At 46.7% G+C, this 22,379-nt stretch overlaps 1 protein-coding gene across 1 annotated transcript in view; it reads right to left on the bottom strand.

The window, feature by feature from the left end:
- LOC119163921 (aldehyde dehydrogenase family 16 member A1-like) overlaps positions 1–22,379 on the bottom strand; it is a 75,897-nt gene that overhangs the window by 38,758 nt on the left and 14,760 nt on the right. Inside the window, exons 5-8 of the mRNA XM_037415989.2 lie at positions 20,680–20,935; positions 19,874–20,071; positions 18,748–18,846; positions 7,246–7,476 (exon numbers count right to left, since the gene is read on the bottom strand). Of these exons, the coding sequence (XP_037271886.2) occupies positions 7,246–7,476; positions 18,748–18,846; positions 19,874–20,071; positions 20,680–20,935 (784 nt within the window). The remainder of the gene's footprint in view (positions 1–7,245; positions 7,477–18,747; positions 18,847–19,873; positions 20,072–20,679; positions 20,936–22,379) is intronic.

Below are 22,379 nucleotides of genomic sequence, written 5' to 3'. Positions count from 1 at the left end.
AGCATTTTCCTGGCAAGACAAGTTACGCGCAGCAATGCCCAGCGCCAACACCCTCCAAAGACGACGACAACGACTGCATCTCTGCTACTACCCTCTGCGCTAAAGCCGCAGCGTGGCCAGCACGTGATGAGAAAGGAGGAGCATCTCCAAGCGAGAGAAGCAGATCAGCATTTGAGAGAAAACCAACACTCCATGGCAGCTTTTTTTTCGTGCTCTCTTCGCGCGCGTTGTTGAAAAGAGAAGAGTTACGTGGCAGGGGCGGGAAAGGAGGAAGAATGGCACTGCCGGGTGAGAGAGGGCCCACACTCGGCGACAGTTTTTTTCTCTCTCTCTCTTTGCGCGCGGCGTTGGAAGGAGAAGGGTCTTTACATGGCAGGAGCGGAAACGGGAGAAGCGTGGCACAGGTGCGTCACAGATGGGCATGTAGAGAGAGCAAACATTCCACCGCAGCCTTTTCTTTCCTTTTTCTTTCCTTCGCACACAGCGTTGATGTGTTGGAGGTACCGCCGCGGGATTGGGCGGAGTGCTGAGAGCATTTTCGGAGCGTGGTATGTTCGAATTAACCGTGACAAGTGCTTGCCCATTCGAATTACCTGGCGTTTTCACTCATTGGAACACACATAGCTTTGACGGGACCTCACCGCGAGTTCGAATTAACCGGAAGTTCGATTTTATGAGATTCGACTATCATATCGAGAGGATCGACCTATATTCTGGCCTGATCTTTATTCCAGTTTTCACAGTGCATACATAATTACACTACTAATTGAAAATTTTATTATTCAAGTACCCTAAGGGCCACCGACAAGAATCACACAGGGGGGTTTATTGAATCAGTTGATTAGTGGAGTTTATTGGCGCAAGGGCCAGATGTGGTCAAAGAGTGCCCGAGTGATGATAATGAACTGTGCGATATGCAGTGGGGATAAAACAGATGTGACGTGGCTGTAAATGGGCCTAAAAACAGTCGCTGTAGGTGCGTAAAAATATACATATAATAAAATTATGGCAATGACAAATAATGTGTGCTATGGATACATAAATTGCCTTAAAAGTGATATGTATATGAAATAAAAACTTGGCGTGGAGCACTAGTGCCTCAGCAGAGCCCTAAAAACAAGAGCATGGAGGCCTGGGCTCATTGAAAGCTGCTATCACAGCGGCATCTTCTGAATAGAGGATGCGCTATGAACTTGTTGGGATAAAAACATTTAATACTATGTCCCTTAAAAAGCTTAGAACTGATTTTGCATCAAAAAGCGGCTCTTCGCCGAGAAACATAATAGGATGTAAAGGAAGATGATAGCGGTATGCTAAAGGAAAATATTTCTTTCTCTTTCAGCTTCCGGACACTCCAGGAGGATGTGGAGGACAGTTAGCCTCTTGCCACATCTACCACAAGTAGGAGGTTCATCGCCAGTCAGCAGGAAGCTATGGGCACCATAAGTGTGTCCTATTCTGAGGCGACAGAATAGGACATCAGTTCGCCATGTTCTCGTATCAGAGGGCCAGTAACCTAACTGCGGCTTAATCAAGTGAAGCTTATTATTTATTTCTGTGTCCCACAAGCGTTGCCATTGGCTTCGCAGTTTCTTACGTAGGAAGGGTTTTAGGTCTGTTGCAGGGACAGTAGCGGTAGGGTTAATAGCGCGCAATATAATTGACGTGGCCATTTGGTCAGCTAACGCATTGCCCTCGACACTTCTATGGCCAGGTACCCAGCAAATAGTAACATGCTAATTGGACATATACGCAGTACACAGGACGGAATACAACTCAATTATTACCGGATTTCTGAATCTAAAAAGTGATCTTAATGCATTTACGATGCTTAACGAGTCTCTAAATATAATTGATTTTTGTATGTTTGTTTCGGTATATGCTTCACAGCCGACAATAGTGCATAACCCTCAGCCGTAAATATACTTGTTTCCGGGTGCAGTACACCGGATTCTGAGAAGGATGGTCCGACGGCTGCATAAGCCACCCCTGCATGCAACTTAGAAGCGTCTGTATAAAACTCTACGCATGAGTAGTTAGACTGGAGTTGTCAGAAATGCATTTTAATATGTGCTTCTGGTGCGTGTTTAGTGAACTCGACAAATGAGGTGTCACAGTGTATAAGCTGCCACTGCCACGGTGGTAAAAGTTTCGCTGTGGGCATAGGACAAAGTTCTAGCAGTAGAACACCCATTTCTTCACTTAAGTTTCTCACACTCAAAGAGAACGGCTTTCTCACTGTGGGTCGATTATGGAAGAGGTTGGCAGCGGTCATATTGTTTATAGTTGAATAAGAAGGATGCTTGATGTTTGCGCGTACCTTTATAAAATATGCGAAACTGCTATAGGACCGCTGCAGGTGATGTGACCACTGATTCGACTCTACATAGAGGCTCTGTATCGGACTTGTCCTGAAGGCACCGGTTGCCAATCGGATACCCAGACGGTGAACAGGGTCTAGGATTTTCAAAGCACTTGGCGTTGCGGAATGATAAATTATAGAGGTATAATCAAGGCGCGACCAGACAAGGCTTTTGTACAAGTTGAAGAGACACTTCCGATCACTACCCCATGTTGTAGGTGATAGGAGCTTTAGGAGGTTCATCGCTTTCAGACATTTCATTTTTACATGTTTAATATGGGGAATAAACGTGAGCTTAGAATCTAAAGTGGTTCCCAGGAATTTATGTTCGCTGCTCACAGAGAGTTGGTCTCCCTTGATCGCAACATTTGGTAGTGGCATTACCCTCGTTTGTTGAAGAAAAATACGCAAGTACTTTTCTTGGTGTTTATTTTAAAACCATTCTTATCTGCCCATTTAGAGAATTTATTCATTCCAAGCTGCACTTGTCATTCGCAGATAGACATATTGCATGATTTGAAACACATCTGCACATCATCAACATACACGGAATAAAACATTCCGTGTATGTTGCACAAGCTGATGCACAAGCTCGGAATGACTGACTGCAGGGAGTTCATTTTTACAAGAGTGTGCAACTAAGCATGCCCCCTTTCGGAACACCAGTCTCTTGGGTAAAAGATCTAGAGAGAGCATTTCCCGCTTTTACGCGAAAGGTTCGGTTAGACAAATAACTTTTAATTGTGTTTAGCATGTTCCCATGGATGCCCATGGCGGCAAGATCGCGTAGAATCCCAAATTGCCATGTGATATCGTACACCTTTTCTAAGTCTAGGAATACCGAAAGTACAAACTGCCTATGAATAAATGCATATCTGATGCATGTCTCTATGCGAACAAGGTGGTCTATTGTCCACCTCCCCTCTCTGAAATCACACTGAAGGGGGTCTAGTATACTGTTACTTTCCAGAAAGTGGATTAAGTGCCAGTTTATCATTTTCTCATATAGTTTGCATAGACAGCTTGTTAGCGCTATTGGCCTGTAGCTGGCGGCCAAGGACGGGTCTTTGCCTTGTTTAAGCACCGGGATGACTATCGCTTCTTTCCATGACAATGGAATATACCCAGCTTCCCACATGGTATTGAAGAGGGTTAGGAGTGTTTTTAGTGCTTCGGGATGAAGGTAGTTGATCATTTCATACTGTATACGATAGCCACCTGCCGCCGAGTTGTTGAAGTACGCAAGAGATGCCTTAAGTTCAGCAAATGAAAATGGGCAGTTGTAAGTCTCCCTGGACGGACGTTTACATTTAGGGGGTTGCCGCTCTTTGCATTTTTTTAATCTTAACGACGTTTCTGTATAGTGTGATGCACTTGAGACATATTCAAAGTGTTCACCTAGGCAGTCCGCCTGCTCCTCCAGGCTTTTTCCTCGGCTACTTACCAAGGTTAGGGGGTGTGACTACCGACCCATTAACTTGTTTACCCTATTCCAAACCTTCATTTTGTCAGTGTAAGAATTTATACAGGACATGTACCTATTCCAACTTTCTTTCTTTGCAAGACGACGTGTTCTTCTGGCTTGGGACTTGACCTGTTTCAAATTGGCGAGGTTTTCAGCCGTTGGGTAATTTCGGAGTAGTCTCCAAGCTTTATTTTGTCTATTGCGCGCTTTTCGACAATCGTCGTTCCACCATGGGATGCGATGCTTATTAGTCATTCCATTAGTTTGCTTAATACATTTCACTGCAGCGTCAATAATAAAACCTGTTAGGTATGCTACAGCATCGTCTATATTAAAATCAGCAATGTCATCTCCGTCTAAAAATGTAATTTCTTGGAACAGTTCCCAGTTGGCTGACTTGGTGTTCCAACGAGGAAAGTCAGGCGAGCATGTGTCTTCTTTTGTTAACTTTAACATAATAGGGAAGTGGTCACTCCCAAGGGGGTTCTTGAGAACGAACCACTCCAGATATGGAATTAATGTACTCGAGACAATACCCAGGTCTATAGAAGAGTATGTGTTGTGTGTAGTGCTATAATATGTTGGTTCTTTTTTGTTTAGTAGACATGCACCTGACGAAAACAGGAAGTGTTCTATTAGGCGTCCTCGCGCATCTAAACGGGAGTCGCCCCATAGGTCATTATGTGCATTTAGATGACCGACGACTATATATGGCGGAGGAAGTTCATCAATGAAGCTTTGAAATTGTGTCTTCGAATGTTGACAGCACGGAGGAATGTAAATAGAGGCAATTGTCAGTAGCTTCCCGAACAGCACTGCTCGGACAGCAACTGCCTCAAGAGAAATTCGGAGGTTTAATTGCTTACAGGCAACACATTTATCAACTATTAGAGCGACACTGCCCGACGAAGCGGCAGCCTCGTTACGGTCTTTGCGGAAGATGGCATATTGCTTTAGAAAGTTTGTTTGTGTGGACTTGAGATGTGTTTCCTGAACACACAGCACATTTGGAGTATGTTTATTGAGAAGTTCTCTAATATCATCCAGGTTATGAAGAAGTCCTTTCATATTCCACTGTAAGATCTGTGTGTCCATTTTAGATGTGTTTTGTGCTGTGTGCTCAAGGATGGAAAGTTAGCTCACAGACCCTTTCCGGGGGCCGTGAGATTTTTTTTTTATTTTTTTTTGGGGGGGGGGGGGGATCGGTCGACAGAGTTGCGCCGATCCTTAGGCGCTGGCTGCGCCCTCATGCTCGGTGTTGGGTCCATCGCATCTTGCGAGGCGCTGGACACGCGCTCTTGCGAGTGCTGCGTTTGTTTTGAGGGCCTCGCCTCAAAAGACGAGACCTTCGCGGCCCCCAGCCCGGAGGTTGGTGGGTCTTTCTTGGATGGCGGAGCAGCACTGGCTGCAACCGCAAAGGGGGCAGATGGCGTCACTGCTGGCTCACTACGCGTGTGCCAGACAGGCACCGGGGGCCGTCGTGGCACTGCCCCCTGACGCGCCACTTCGGCAAAGCTGGTTTCTGGTAGGTAGGACATCTGCCTTCGTGCCTCCCTAAATGAAATGTTTTGTTTTTTTGTGACAATTTGCTTTTCTTTTTTTCCAGCATGGACATGACCGCGAGTATGCGGCACGCTCCCCATTACAGTTCGCACAGTGAAGAGAGTTTTCACAGGCATCAGATGTGTGTTCTTCAGCACTGCATTTCGTGCAAGTTAGGCGGCCTCGGCAGTTTTGTGAACTGTGGCCGAATCGCTGACATTTGAAACATCGGAGAGGGTTTGGTATATATGACCTCACTCGAAGCTTGATGTACCCAGCCTCAACAGAGTCGGGCAGTACACTTGAATTGAAAGTATCAGGTGCTTAGTCTGGACTTTTTTGCCATCACGCCTCATCCTAATTCGTTTCACGTTGATGACATTCTGTTCGCTAAAGCCCTCCAGAAGTTCAGCCTCCGTCAGCCCTAACAGGTCATTGTCTGAAAAAACGCCACGGGTGGTGTTCATGGTTCGGTGTGGGGTTACTATTAATTTGGTATCTCCAAATTTCACTAGATTAGGCAGTCTCTCATATTGTTTCTGGTCGCGGAGCTCCAACAAAAGGTCACCACTTGCCATTCTCAATGCTTTATATCCTGGGCCAAAGATTTCCGTCAAGACTTTGAAAATAGAAAAGGTGAAAGCGTTAGCTCTGATTTGCCGGGTGTGTCAGCATGGATATTATGGATTCGGAGAAAAAAGACTTTCTGGTGGCCAAAAAACTGAAAGACTTCATCGGTGCGCCCTCTTTTCTGAGGGCGATCAGGGAGTGGGGGGAAGGAACTAGCCATATGAAAATGTTTATTTTTGGCAGCGGCGCCAGCCACCTACCATGGAGTCCTACAAGGGGACGGTGCAGGGTCTGTAAGCACAGGCTTGGCATACGCCAGCTGTACACTACCACTATAACCGAATATGGTGTATCCAAGGTAGGATAGCCACACAGGGTTAACCCTTGCCGCCAGGAAACACGGAAGTCAACGGAAAAGAGTAGAGGACAGGAAAGATTTAAAGTAAGAGAAAAGACGAAGATGTGAGGTGGAGACAAGAAAAGGCGACTGCGGATTCCTGTCTACGTGAAGCCGGGGCCAAAAGGATGTGTTGCCGCCACTGGGGGCCTTACAGGTCCAATCACCTAGCATCGGCTCAACCCCCAGGATCCCCCTTTCCCCGGGCACGACAAAGCCACGCACGGCTAGGCGTGGGAGGGGGTCGAACCCCCCCCCCCGTTAGCTCGGGTCCGTGGTGTCGCTACACACCAAACGCCTGCTTGCGCAGATGCCCCTGCGGGGTTTATTGAATCAGTAAGTGACATTTATGCTCAATAGAAGCAGTATAAATGGAGCAGAAAATATCATGGTAACATTCAAAAGGTACAACATTGTAGGCATACAACAAATTATTGAGCGATATTAAGCAAACTATTTAACATTCGTAGAAATGCCTCGTGGTTTACTATAGACACAATATTGTGTAGTAGGTTATGGCACACCACAGTGTTGAGTTACTGAAGGGGCTAGTACGCGCATTCAGAACGTAAACTGTGAAGGGGTGATCTATCCATGGGAGAATGCGATGAGCAAGTAATATGTGAGAGGCAGCAAATGAGGAATGATTATGATGAGCCTTGTGAAAATGATACAATATACTTACCCCTTCCGCCTCCCAAAAAGTGGAGAATTAGCACGTCACCATCTTCTCATTTTTGCAATATAATATTAAGTATCTGGGCATAGTGTTGCATAAATTTGAAACATAGATACACAGTCCACCATGATTCGTGCCATAAGGCAATACCTCTTTCACGTGTCCCTGCATCTCAGTGTTAGCTATACCTAGGCATCTCAAAATTACTGCTGCAGATGCGTGACACTCACCCGCTCTCCACAGGCAACACCGGATCGCGACCCAAACTCCACGGAGGCATCGCGGAGCCCCTGCCCATTGACAAAGACGGTTGTTGTCTTGTATGCGGCGGCAAGCTCCAGGGCAGCGGGTAGCCTCTCCGTCCACACGCTCACTTCAGAGTGATGCAGCGCGCTGTTTACCAGGGTCACCGACTCCTTAGCTGTGCGAAACTGGGTCACTAACACCAGAGGCCAACCAACCTGCAATTAATCATGTATGGTAGAAACAGTCAATAAGCAGCGTAAAACAAAGTTGTCATGCTGTGGACACTATCCCTATTTATATATACCCCCCACTCCCTTCCTCACATGATGCTAGAAGTCAGTCAGGTGATTTGAATAAATTAAAATTAAACAAGTGTCGCTGCATTACATGCAAAAGCCGAGCCATGGTCAATCAGACATTAATACAACAAAGTTGACACAACAAACTGTCAATAAATGAAGTGAAAAAAAATAGTCTTGACACTCTTATAGCACTGTGAACATAAACATAAAATGAATTTTCAAATACAGTCAACTGCCGATTTTTCGGACCCCGAATTTTTGGACATGCCCGATAATTCGGACATCTTCGCGGCACCGCCACAAGCCCCATAGAATCAATGTATAAGGAAGTCAGAAATTTTGGACGCTCGAACCCCCCGGAGTCCAATTTCCCGGACTTTTTGACATGATGGAAGGTCAGAAACCAGCACTGACCTCCAATGGAAACCACCACAACTGCGTCACACGCAATTACGATCGCATAAATGAGTGCGCCGGTCTACTGTGGCGGCATCTATTGCTTGGACTCGTTGATCGTTAGCGGAGAAACACACACGGCCTCCGAGATTCCTAACACTGGCCGTGTTTATCGTGCAAGGGTGCTTCGCTGACAATCGAAACTATCCACCTGGAAATTTTTTGGCGCCAATAAAGTTCCTTTCACTTTAGCGCTTGTGCTCGTGGGTGCCACTCTGGCTTCCCGCGCAACGTTTTCGCTAAGCGTTTCACCACTTAGAACTAGAACTAACCATCACACACCGATTTGGTCTGGCCACGCTGGCTATCTTGAGTGTTTACCAGTGCCACCTCCGGAGTACCCAAGGCACCGTCGCCTGTCGTCGTGCCGTTTTGTTTACGCAGCCCACATGGTGTTTGGCTAGCCTAGTGCGTAGTTGTGCGATCGTGCGAAGTGTACTTTGCAACGCTAAGCCTAGGTGCTTCGACACTCGTCAGCAAACTCTTTTGTTCACATCATGAGGATTTCGCTTGCCTGCAATGGCCCCCACTCCGCCTTCGTCGTCCTCGCCGATGGCATCAAAGCACGAGAAACAGTACCATCGGTTAACGATGGAGAAGAAAGCCACCATTATTAAGTTAGTGAAGAGTGGCCGATCGCAGGCTGACGTCAGCAAGGAGTTCGGCATTTAGCAAACAGTTTCCGATTTCCTGAAAAACAAAGATAAGATCTTGGAAGCGGTCGAAAAACCGTCTGGTGCCCAAAAGATGAATGCAAGCCAAGGTGTTCATCCAAAGCTTGAGGACGCTCTCATCGTGTGGCTTAATTTAATGATTGCAAAACGGTTGCCAGTCTCGGGCTGCATCTTAAAACAAAAAACGGAAACTCTCGCGCTTCGAATGGAAATCACGGATTTTAAGTTCAGTGATGAATGGCTGAGAAACTTTAAGCATCGGAATGACTTCAAGTTCAAGAAGATGTGTGGCGAAAGCAGCGCCGTCCACAGTGCAGTTATTGCGCAGTACCACAGTGGAAAACTCCAGTCTTTGTTGCAGCAGTTCTCTCCTGACAACATTTTCAACTGCGACAAAACTGGCTTGTTTTACAAGCTGCTGCCGGAAAGAACACAGGCTTTGGTGGTGACGCATGCCATGGTGGCAAGCATAGCAAAGAACGACTGACCGTTCCTGTCGGCAGCAACATGTCTGGCAGAGAGAAAATTCCTTTGTTAGTAATCGGGAAGTCCAAGAGCCCGAGGTGTTTTAAAGGGGCAACGCTGCCAGTGTTATATGAAGCCAACAAAAAGGCATGGGTAACGCAGCAGTTGTTCGAGAGTTACATTCACAGGTTGGACAGAAAATTTGAACAACAGAACAGACATGTTATGCTCTTCCTTGACAACTGCGCTGTTCATGGTCACATCAATAACTTGAAGGCTATCCAGCTGGAATTCATGCTGCCCAACACGACTGCGATCCTCCAACCGATAGACCAATGCGTTATCCGTAATCTGAAACTTTTGTACCGTTCACGTATACTCAACCGCATGGTGCTGTGCTCAAAAAACGGGAAAGGCTACAGCGTTCACTATCGGTCTGCTGTCGGAATGCTTGCGGACGCATGGAAGGCAGTAACACAAGACACGCTACGCAACTGCTTTTGCCACGCGGGCTTCGTACTCGACACAGAGGCAGCAGACTTGCCTGAAAAAAGCGACAGCGTGACTGACTTGTGCCCTCTCATGGACGATATTATCAACGACCTCCGCTCTGCTGGTGCTTCCATGCCCACGTAAATAACTTTTGAGCGGTTCGTCGACGCTGATAACAAGCTCGGCTTCTGCGCAGAGCTAACCGACGACGAAATAGTCCATCAGAGTATGGTGGATTCAGACGACTCCGATGTCGAAAAAGAGAAACCATTGCCTGGGCCATCTGCGACTGCCGAATTGATGCGAGCATTGATGACGCTGTCATCGGTGTACAGTAATGACATGACCCTTGCTCAGATCAAGAAGAATGTGATCACATGCATGCGGAACGCCGTTCAAACAAGGATCAACATGTTTTTCAAGCCACTGCAGCTCTAACATTGACTGCCCTGATGGCACCCGCTGTCGGCTGCATGCATTTTTCTTTAACGGCTCTTTTCAGAGCCACCCCACTGATGCTTTGGCAGAGTTCTGGAAGTCTGGTACTTCGAGCTTGACCCTCTTGATCCTAGAAATATCAATAAAGTGGTGCATTTTTTGCTTGCATTGAGAAATATTAGCTAAATGGTGCATTTTTTTGCTTGCATTGAAAATTATCAGTAATGTTTTTTTTTCTTGCATTCATTTGTTCGGACTGCCCTAATTTTTGGACAGTTTTTCGCTCTTTAGAGGGTCCGAAAAATCGGCAGTTGACTGTATAACAAGTCTATTTTCATAGTGGATACTACTCCATCTGATGAGGTTTCACTTCATGTGACATGAAATTGTGGCAAATTCTTTATTAACATTTACCACTTATGGTTCCTTAGTTTTTATGCAAACTAGAAGAGGAGTTCTTGCACTTTTGCCTCTATCAAAATTAATTTGTTGTTACTGCAAATCGAATTGTGATCAGCAATTGAACAACACAGCCCAAGAGTGGCTAGCCCACCTATCAAAGAAAGATTTATCGCTCAAACCTATACGCACCCTGTGGGGCCCAAATAATCTGCCAAGTCTCCGTACGCTTTTCTAAAAATGACTTGCTAACGGCCTTGCTGACACTGATAAAATGATGCTGCAGATGTAAATGGCAGCCTTGTTACTTTTTTTTTCTGTGTTCACAGACACTGCATGGCGAATATGTGTTCTCAAGTGCTTAGTCGAGGTTCTTGGGACAACACAAACCTAATGCCCCGCTTTTGGTCGGTGTTATCGCATGCCTTTATTCATTCTTCTCATGAACAACTGGAACCTAATATTGACACAAGGTAGACTGGCAACTATAGTAGCCAGCCTCTGAGGAGGACAACGAAGTAGTTCGGTGTGCGCGTGCTCTGGTGTTCGCGTTTTTGGCCCTTGGGTTACGAAAGTAAACGCCCTATTTTGTACCTGCGTACCTGTGTCTTTGTGGCATTTTCTGGTGAAAGTGCTGGGTACGGTAAATTATACGGTCCCCTGAGAGCACCCCTGACGCAAGTCCATCGAGTAGCTCAGCTAAGCTTACCCCTGTGCACGCACGTTCCAGCCGTCGTCTCCAAGGACTCAAGCCACAGCACGGTTTGCTGCCTGAACGTCAGAGGACTATGAATCAAACACCGCCTAACGTCACCGCGCCAGCACCAGCGCACCTGGTTATCAACCAGCCCAAGACGCAGAAGACATTTCACGGAGCTGCTTTTGAAGATGCCGACGACTGGCTAAAGCATTTCAACCGGGTCGCCGTCATCAACGATTGGACCCCAGAGCGTAAGCTACGCTATGTGTACTGCTTCCTGGAGGACTCCGCGAAAACGTGGTTTGAGAACCATGAAGCAGCGCTTACGTCATGGGATGAGTTTCACCGGCAGTTCCTCAAGGCATTTGCCTGAGAGGACAGGAAAGAGACAGCGGAGCGTGCTGTAGAGGTAAGGTATCAGGGCCCTAACGAAAGGGTGACGACTTACGTAGAGGACATGGATCGGCTTTTCAGGCGTGCGGAGCCCTCTATGTCCGAATCCAAGAAAGTTTGCCACCTAATGCGTGGTGTTAAAGAAAAGACTTTTGCTGGCCGGATTCGAAACCCGCCTGCGACACTTACGGAGTTCCATGAGGAAGCCACTGCCATGGAGAGGGCCCTTCAATAGCGTGCCAGGCAGTATAACCGTGGTGTACACCCAAGTGAGGTCACTTCTGTCACTCTCGGCAATGACATCAGCGCGTTGCGAGAGCTTATCAGAGCTCTCATTAAGGAAGAGCTACAAAAGATGCAGGTGACTGCTTCACCTGTAGAGCAGCTCTCCATTGCGGAGATGGTACGTGCCAAGCTACAGCAAGCCGTTCACGCTCCCCAACCGTCCGAGGTGCCACAACAGAGGCACTGCGTCGAGATGAGCTACGCGGAAGCAGTGCGATGTCCTCCATCATGCAGTTCAACTAGCATATTTTACCCCAATGAGCGACACGCTCAGCAAATGGAGGTAGGCTTCCGTCCTCGCAGCTTACCGTTGATCACCGAAGCAAGACCGAGAAAGAGTGACATCTGGCGTACATACGACCACAGGCCTCTTTGTTTCCACTGCGGGGAAGCCGGACACGTCTATCGAACATGTCCATACCGTTGTGTGGGTCTCCGTAGATTTTCACCTAATGCCCCTCGTCCACGACCTGGTGAGCGACCACAGGAAATAGAGAGTTTTATCTCCAATCGTTGCAGTATCGAACATCGGTCACAAGAGCCTCGCTCGTCATCGCCTGCTCGCTACAGGTCACCGAGCCCAGCCTATTCACGCTGCGCTCCGAGACGCCGTTCACCCAGTCCCGCAAGTCGGGAAAACCGAGTTCAGCGACCTCCGGAGGTGAGGCCGCTGACGCTGACTCTACGGAAGATCCTCCACTACGACGACAGCGACGGCAGCAAAAAGATGTACAGACGCAGTCAAACGTAGAACAAAAGAGTGGTGACATCAAACATTGCGGTAACTGTGGACGAAGAAGAAGTAATGGCGCTAATTGACACTGAAGCAGACACTTCTGTTATGAGCATGGGTCTTGCCTGCAGGCAGAAGAAGGTTTCTACCCAGTGGGCTGGGTCGCAGATACGTACGGCAGGAGGCCATCTTCTCACTCCGGTGGGGAGGTGCACAGCGCGAGTCAGTATTCACGAATTTACGTATCTTGGAGATTTTGTAATACTGCCAAGTTGCTCGAGAGACCCAATTCTCGGACTGGACTTTCTGCGTGATAATGGAGCCGTGATTGATTTGAAAGAGTCGCAGGTGACGTTTTCTACGGCACACGCTTTAGCGCGCAACCCTCACGGCAGTTACATCAATGCTTTGAGAATTGTTGACGATGACGTCACGTTACCGCCGAAGAGTAGCGTGTTCACCTTGGTAGCCTGCGACGTTTTTGATGAATTCAACGACTATGAAGGTATCGCAGAGGCAAATATCCCACTGTTGCTCAAACGAAACATATGCATAGCCCGATGCCTTGTTCGGTTAGAGAATAAACGCTCTCGAGTTCTCCTGACCAACTTCAGCAATGAGTTTCAGCACGTCCCTAGAGGGACTACTGTCGCTTTCCTCAGTGAAATCGCTGACTTTTTCGATATCGTCGCATTGGATACGACTTCACCGCATGCAAAAGCTTGGGCTGACCTGGGAAGCCGCATTCACGTTAATCCAGACTTGCCAGATTCACGAAAAGAGCGGCTGCTAAACCTTGTGAGGGAATTTTCGGACTGCTTCTCCACAGCATTGAAAGTTCAGCGTACCACTGTTACAAAACACCGCATTATTACCGAGGAGTCGGCGGGGCCTCTTCTTTAACATCCATACCGTGTGTCCCCGAAGGAAAGAGAGGTGATTAAGCGTCAAGTTCAAGAAGTGCTGAATGGTGACGTCATTCAACCTTCGACAAGTTCGTGGGCGTCACCTGTTGTCTTAGTAAAAAAAAAAAAGACAACACACTACGCTTCTGCGTCGACTATCGACGGCTTAACAAAGTCACAAAACGCGACGTTTACCCCCTGCCACGAATTGATGACGCCTTAGACCGTCTACGCCCCGCCCAGTTCTTTACATCATAAGATCTCAGGTCAGGGTACTGGCAAATTAAAGTTGACGAGGGCGACCGTGAGAAAACTGCGTTCGTGACGCCTAATGGGCTCTACGAATTTAAAGTGCTGCCTTTTGGTCTCTGTTCCACTCCCGCCACGTTTCAACGCATGATGGACACTGTACTAGCTGGACTAAAGTGGCAGGCGTGCCTTGTATACTTGGATGATGTCGTGTTTTCAAGCACGTTTGCCGAGCATCCTTTAAGGCTAAAAAGTGTCCTCACTGCAATAAGAAGAGCGAACCTTACTATCAAGCCTGAAAAGTGCTACTTCGGCTATCAGGAACTCAAGTTTCTCGGCCACGTGCTGAGCCCTGGGGGTGTTCGACCAGATCCGAAGAAGTTGGCTGCCTTTGCCGATTTCCCTCGTCCTGGAGACAAAAAGGCTGTTCAGCGATTCCTCAGACTCTGTGCGTACTATCGCCGTTTTGTCGAAGGATTTTCGAAAATTGCGGAACCTCTTACAAGACTGACACGGCCAGATGTACCTTTCGTATGGACGGAAGAACAACGACAAGCCTTCATAGAGCTGCGCAATCGACTGCAGACAGCTCCAGTGCTGGCACATTTCGACGACACTGCCGACACCGAGATCCACACAGATGCCAGCAACGTAGGAATCAGAGCCATTCTAGTTCAATGGCAGAACGGCGCAGAGCGTGTGATCGCTTACGCGAGCCGCAGTCTCACAAAAGCAGAGGCTAATTACTCTACCACCGAAAAAGAGTGCCTACCAGTCGTTTGGGCCAATAGGAAGTTTCGACCCTACCTATACGGCCGGCCATTTCGAGCGGTCAGTGACCACCATTCGCTCTGTTGGCTTGCCAATCTACAAAATCCATCAGGCCGCCTCGCCCGCTGGAGCCTCCGCCTTCAAGAGTACGACATAATGGTGGTCTACCAATCAGGACATAAGCATACAGATGCTGACTGCCTGTCTCGTGCTCCTATTTCCCGGACGTCATCCGACACTGAACAAGATTTACCGTTTCTTGGCATCGTCGATGTGGTGCGGATGGCTGAGCTTCAACATGAGGACACTGAGCTACTTCCTGTCATCCAGCATCTTCTAGGAGAAGACGTTATCGTTCCACGCCGGCTCTCACATGGTTTAACAACGTATTGCCTGCGGAACAATGTTCTCTACAAGAGAAATTTTGAGAGCAGCCAGGAGACTTTCCTCCTCGCCGTTCCAACGGCACTGCATAAGGAAGTTTTGCAGGCGTGCCACGACGATCGTTCGGCCGATCACTTAGGCTTTGCTAGAAAATTAGCGCGCATCAGACAGAAGTACTACTGGCCACAGCTGTATTCATTCATTCAGCGCTATGTCCGCACCTGCCGTGACTGTTAGAGGCGTAAAGTTCCACCCGCAAAGCCCGCCGGTTTCCTCCAACCTTTAGATCCACCTAGAGCACCATTTCAGCAAGTGGGAATGGACCTTCTTGGTCCTTTTCCTACGTCATCCTCAGAAAATAAGTGGATAATCATCGCAACCGATTATCTGACTCGCTATGCAGAAACCAAAGCTGTGCCTAAAGGAACTGCAGTTGAAGCCGCCAGATTTTTTGTCCACGACATTGTTTTGCGTCATGGTGCACCTGCTGTTCTCATAACCGATCGCGGAGCAGCATTTACGGCAGAGTTATTGCAACAAGTCACCAAGCTGACGCACACCAACCACCGGAAAACAACAGCTTATCATCTACAAACGAACGGCTTGACGGAGAGATTAAACAAAACACTGGCTGACATGCTATCTATGTATGTTGATGTAGAGCACAAAACGTGGGATAAAATTTTGCCGTACGCCACGTTTGCTTATAACACCACTGTGCAAGGGACCACAGACCTAACACCATTCGAGCTTGTTTATGGTCGTCGCGTCACAACACCGTTAGACGCTATGCTCCCCGTAGACCAGGACAACAGCGCAAAAGACAGCGTTGACGACTTCGTCGAGAAAGCCGAGGCAGCCCACCAGCTTGCACGGAACCGCAATCGCGCGCAGCAAGATATCGACGCTCTCCGTTACAACCAAGGCCGAAGGAACGTCCACTATCAACCAGGTGACTATGTATGGGTGTGGACACCAGTTCCGACACTCGTGGGCTTTCGGAGAAGCTATTGCGACGCTACTTTGGCCCTTACAAAGTTCTGCGCTGCCAAAGTGACGTGAATTACGAGGTAGTTCCCCAAAGCTCCGACACCAGTTTAAACCGAAGACGTCCACGTCCAGAAGTAGTCCATGTAGTACGGATGAAACCGTACCACGCCCGCGAGTTATAAACACTTAGAACTTTTTCCTTATTATCCAAAACAGCGTGGGCTTTTTTTTTTTTTCGTTGACGTGATCATTTTTTTTTTTTTTTCATGGCCACCTCTAGCATCTCAGACAATCGACCAGGATGGTCACTCTTGAAAGGGGGGAATCGACGCAAGGTAGGCTGGCAACTAAAGTAGCTAGCCTTTGAGGAGGACGGCGAAGTAGTTCGGTGTGCGCGTGCTCTGGTGTTCGCGTTTCTGGCCCCTGGGTTACGAAAGTAAACGCCCTATTTTGTACCTGCGTACCTGTGTCTTTGTGATAATACGACTCCCACCCTGAAAAAACAGCGGAAAATTTTTTGAGAAAATCCATATATGTAGCTATGAAGTCACCTAACCCATCAAAGCCTGGATACTACTGGCATATTGACTAAGCTCCAAAGTTCCTGTATTTCTTATACAAGTTATATGCACAAAAATACGGTATCAGACACCATCTCTTCAGCCTGTAAAAATTTAAATTCATGACAGTCAACATGATCCACATAAAAACACTGCATAAGAGGAGGAAGAACAATTAACAGTACATATTTTTGCCTACATTGACCCCACAATTTTGTTACAACACTTCATTACAAGTATTTAGGTACACATGTTCAGGCTCATGACTCCTGCAATGGATGGTGCCAAGTGGGGCGACAAGATTGGGAACAAAATTCGCAGTTTTGTGGAAACTGTGAAGCAATAGCAAGTCTGGAATGTTTATGAATTAAAGGGGCCGTCTACCGCTTAGAAAAAAAATTCAATCGTGGCGCAAATGAGAATATCGTTTGTGCTAACGAGCCTGCTCTCGTTCCATAACAAAAAGAATATTAATTTGACGTTGAAAGTCGACAAAAAATCACGGCTAGCGTCACCCAACAGCGATGTGGTCAATTTACTGGCAAGACAAGAAGTCCTTGCAGGCACTGATTATGCCTAAAGAAAAAAAAAAAACATGTATAGATTGAAGTTGCATGTTACGCAATCGAGGCAGCTTTAGGTTGCACCAGAGAGTAATTTCTGCTTTTCTTTCAGACGCATTCAAAAAAATGCCTGGTGGCGTTACCGGGGATGTGTTTGCTTGCCTGCATGCAAACAGCGAAGAAACACAAGCATTGTGCTCACCGCCACTTAGAAGAACAACAAAAGATGCCTGCGTGCCTTAAATGACTACAAAGGTATTCGTTTTATTATTAAACAAAACTTGATGATGCCTGTGCAAAAACCGCACGAGGTTTCAATTTTCAACTTTCACTGGCAGTACAATTGTCATCACCTCCTATGACCAGTGTTGTGGACATTCATCGTCGTTTACCGTTCAAAATGGCAAGCTATTCATATCTACCACTTACCGTTGTTGAAGGGCATCTCGGGAGGGGGGGGGGAGGAAACTATCGTGTTTTCAGCATTACCAGCAAGGTGGCGCAATGAGCGCACAGCGGCGCGCGTATTGGGGGGAACTGTCACGTTTTCAGCATTACCAGCAAGATGGCGCAATGGGCGCGCAACGGCGCGCGTTCTTATTTCTCACGTGTACTTTGCCCCTCAGAGTAGAGAAGGTGGATGCTCACCCACGCGCCCTTATCTCGCGGTGGAACGATCCTACACCTTAACTGGCGTTGGGCTTTTACTAAAACGTTCCTGTTTTAGTTACTGGGCACACAAAGGTCAGTGCAATCGTTTCACATTCTCTGTTTGCGAAAAGGGCATGCTTTTCAGACACAGCAAAATAACAACTGAGACGCTTATTCGCATTCATTTGTACCTGGGAGTACGTTTCGTGCATCATTTGTGCGTGAGAACTGCGGGGCACATTTCGATCTGCTTGCCATTCAGCGCGTGACCTTCCAATTTGTTGCTATTGCGTTCATTGCTTCACCTTTGCAGCAAAGCTGCGACTTTTATTGCGACACAAAACAGAAAAGCAGTGAAGGATGGTAGACAGTCCCTTTAAGGCCAGTAGCTCGCTCGTTTCGGATTTGACTAGGCATAACTCTACAAAACACCAGCAGGAGGGAATTTGGGCACTCCAAGGAGCAAAGCGTCTGTTGTTTCAAACATTAAGTAAACAATGAGAGCACCGCATGTAAGATGATATACGAGCCATTTAATGACATCTGTCGAGGCAGCGTGCAGACTGTGCCCTTTTGATCAAAGATCACAGGTTCTGCACAATAATGCAGCCCCCCCCCCACCCCCCTTTCGACACTCCTTTATGCTCCTTCACCCAACAAAATCAGTCCCAGCACATTTAATCTCTGATTGAGCTACACCCATCTGCAGCCTATGAAAGCTTTCGCTCACACACACAACGTATGACCTGCAGGGTGATTCTATTGATTTGGTGTTTGTACAGAACGAGACAGCAATGGTGGCAACAAAAGTGCACTTCTCTCGATCAAAATAAAGTTTACTCATCATCAAGTGTCCATAAACAGCAGACGCTCTGTAAAACATCAACCTCTTAAATCAAACTGCTGCTCAAGTGGGACAACTGCCTCTAATACGATCAATTTCGTACCTGAATCCTGTAACCCAGTTCATCTCTCAGTAATTAAAGCTTTTGCTAGACAAAACATATCTTTTGGTCCCTTTAGGTTCAGTTTAATCCGTGTCTGCTGTAATTGCAACTGCAATGAAATCAGCATACCAAGTCGAGCACAACAGGAGATGACGGTGTCACATCCGCAAACAGCGCTGGCCTTGGCGGGTAAGGGTGCTTGTCATCGTAAGGACCTGCCGAAAGAAGCTGAGAAAGAAGTTCTTATTGGTAAAGTCCTCTCCAAGACTACACAAAAGTGTCAAAATCTTAGTGGTGAACTAAAAAAAACAGCGGTTCTACTTATAGCGTAGATAATTAACTAAGCCAGTGAAAACATTCGAGCACTTTAAATATTTGAATGAATACTGCAGTATTAAAATTTCCTTCAATGCAAGCCAAAACCTTCCAAAATTTGGAAGTGTTTGAAATGAACAAATAGAGATGTTTTGCAGCATGCACTCTGGTTGGACAGGTGACATTATTACAGCAAGAATCCACTATACCCCCCCCCCCCCTCCTCGTGAAACCATCTATTCAAAGAAAATACACTGTGCAGTGAAGCCACACTTTAGAAGCCACAGTGGTGAATCGATTGATATGATATGTGGGGTTTGACGTCACGAAACCACCATATGATTATGAGAGACGCCGTAATAGAGGGCTCTGGAAATTTCGACCACCTGGGGTTCTTTAACGTGCACCCAAATCTAAGCATACGAGCCTACAGCATTTCCGCCTCCATCGAAAAGGCAGCCGCTGCAGGCGGGGTTCGATCCCCCGACATGCGGGTCAACAGCCAAGTACCTCAGCCACAAGACCACCGCGGCGGGGCAAACACAGTGGTAGATTTTGGACAGTGTGCCAAATCCTTGAGAGCGCAACACCTAAAACGTAGCGATCCGGTCTATCAGGATCGACCATTTGTAGTATTTTTTTGGCAGTTTTTACACTAGAAAGTACAGCACTTCGTTCAGGGCACAAAAAGAATAAAGACAACACTTGTCACACTACAATTGTAGTAATACTGTGAATATACTCACAGCAATTAACAATGGACAACTGCACTAAGTATCATGGATTATTCACAAATTAAGGTAAGGCACACAAGCACAAGCGCAGGAGGTAAGAACCACACAGTTGCGTCATTCCATTTTCTGGTGTCCGTATTCGCACACCTTAACTCCTGTTACGTTGTACGCAGCAAATGCAGGCAAGAGAATCGTCCCATGCCAACCTCAGCGTCGGGCCGCTCCGCGTAGGCGACTTTCGGCGGCAGAGGCGCAGGTTCACCTTGGGCGAAGACGACGCTCATGTCGCTGGCTCGGTCGTTAGCCGCACCCACACGAAGTCGACGCAGCTCCTTCCTCAACAGAGGCATGAACTTTGCATACACGCACTCCTGAACAAACACTCGCACTCCGCACGCCTCCCCCTGAAAAGGACCAGAGTAAACCAGAGACGAGGTGGAATTAAAGGTTCGGACTTTTTACCCACAAAGACTGCGATACGACTATGAGCCATGGAGTAGTTGGGCACTCCAGATTGATTGTAACTATGTGCAGAATTCTCGAAAGCTTTCGCTACCACTAAAGAGTGCAGTCATTATGAGATTTTCTGAGCAAATAACTGATGACAAATGTACCAGTCATCAAAGAAAATTGGTCCACCACTGAACCAATAGCGACTACACTCGTAGTTGTGTTTCCCGACTTGACATAGCCATACTTATCCATGTTGAGCCATGTGCATATGGACTTTCATTATACTGCTGCTTTTCATCGCACTATCATTCACTGAAGCCACCTTTGAGTTATCTTTTCTCTGTAATGCAGTTCGTGAAATTAAAGAACACCAATGACTTAAAAGAATGGTACTTTTATTCACACAAAGAAAATAAATCTCGACAAATTTAGCAAAAAAATTTTTTGGTACATATTGCACAATCTTGTTCTTCTCTTTCTTTCTTTGAATATGGTAGCAAAAGGGCAAAAATGTAGATAGCATTGTGAGAGACTCTACCAGCACTACCACTTCACCCACCCTTCCACTGCTGTTGGCAAAGGACTGGCCGATGCCCGCCGCTGCAGAGTGCAAGTCGGCGCCCTCTAGCACCACGGCTATGGACCGGCCACAGCCCCAGTAGCTGGACAAGGACGTGGTAGACTTCAGTGCTAAGGACTGGCGAAGCTCCCTGCAGCGACTGTGCGAAGCCACCACGTGCACGTGTCCGACGTCGTCCATCCCGAGGATTCCCTCGAATGGTCCGACCAGCACATTGACCAGTCCCGGAGGAAGTCTGCCACGAGGCCGCATAATGAGGATGGATTAGGTGAACTGATCAATCTACAGAGTCTGTCTGCAAAGTAATGAAACTGGGTTCGCTATAAAGAACTTATCGATGAAAGTGGCACATGATTTAAATTCTTCTAAATGGTAATTGTCTGGGGGTTAATACACCATTTCCAATGAGGTTCCCATGTTGAGAGGGCTCTCGGAAAGTCTACTGCCGTGACCTCCTTCAGAGACTCTGCGATAACGCAATGGATGATGGGAGTACTGAAACAGCGACCTTTCTAGCGTCACGTAAGATTAGAGAAATGGTAGAAGTCTACAGCCGTGACAGTGCCCTGATGTGAATGTGGCACACTTGGAAGTTTGGCTTGGAAATAAGAATAAGTGAGCCATCTAAGCTCTAATCTCGATATAACGAACATGGATGTACCGAAATATGGATTCTAACAAATTAGCTATAATGTAGTCTCAGAATCAATACAGTTTAAAGAATTACCTTTATAACGAAGTTTCCTATGCAAGGCACTTATTTTCGTGTCAGATGCAACTTCATTATGATAAGGTTTGAATGCACAGGGGTGTGTATATCAAAGCTGTATCATGGCTGTAGAAGCCCAGGCATAAGTTGAACAAACAGTTGCCAGTTCCTTGATTTCAAAAGAAGCCAGAAAAGTTAATGTTAATGCATCTACAAGTGTATGCATTAGCACTATATCGTTAGTACACAGCCGTTCTCTGCATAAAAACGTATACTCACATGCATTTCAACACTGTACCATTGCGCACCTATTTTTCATGAAGCACTGTACCATTGCGCACCTATTTTTCATGAAGCTAAAGTAATATCGACACAGAGATCAAACCACACGAGAAAATAGTGAAACATAAAATTTCAAAAAAAAAAAAGGGCGAACAATGCATTAGCATGCCTTTTATAGCCCTACCTGAAAGCGAGGTTAAGTTCTTAGATAGCACGATATCTTAACTTTTATGCTGTTGGAGAGTACACCTGGGGTATATCAAGGTTCAGCTGACCTGCCGTTTTTTTGATCTAGTGTAATCAGATTAGTGCAGAGGTTGAAGTGTTCTTTTTTCGTTTTTTGTTTTCCAATAAATGTTCAGTTGCTAGTCAGCACTGTGGTTTGTTCCTTCTTCTCTTGTGTCTGCGTAATCATGTGCTGAGTTAATGATCTGTCACTGTATCGAGGTTGTAAGATACTGTGGTGCAAACAAAAACAAACACCCACTGTAATACATTAAAACCTCGATAACAAAATATCAGTTATAATGAAGTAAATTAAGATCACTCTTGCAATAGATATAGCGTTAGAAATACAGTCGATCCCCGCTACAATAAATACCACTTGAACTAAATTTCCATTCTCGCCGCAACAGTGACACTTTTTATTCTGCCGTTCCGCTTCAACGAAATTTGACAATGCAATTTT

The sequence above is a fragment of the Rhipicephalus microplus genome, chromosome 8, assembly GCF_043290135.1.
Source record: "Rhipicephalus microplus isolate Deutch F79 chromosome 8, USDA_Rmic, whole genome shotgun sequence".
Classification (NCBI taxonomy): Eukaryota; Metazoa; Arthropoda; class Arachnida; order Ixodida; family Ixodidae; genus Rhipicephalus; species Rhipicephalus microplus.
The sequence above is the reverse complement of the archived record's forward strand: the minus strand, read 5'-3'. Positions and strand labels throughout refer to the sequence as shown.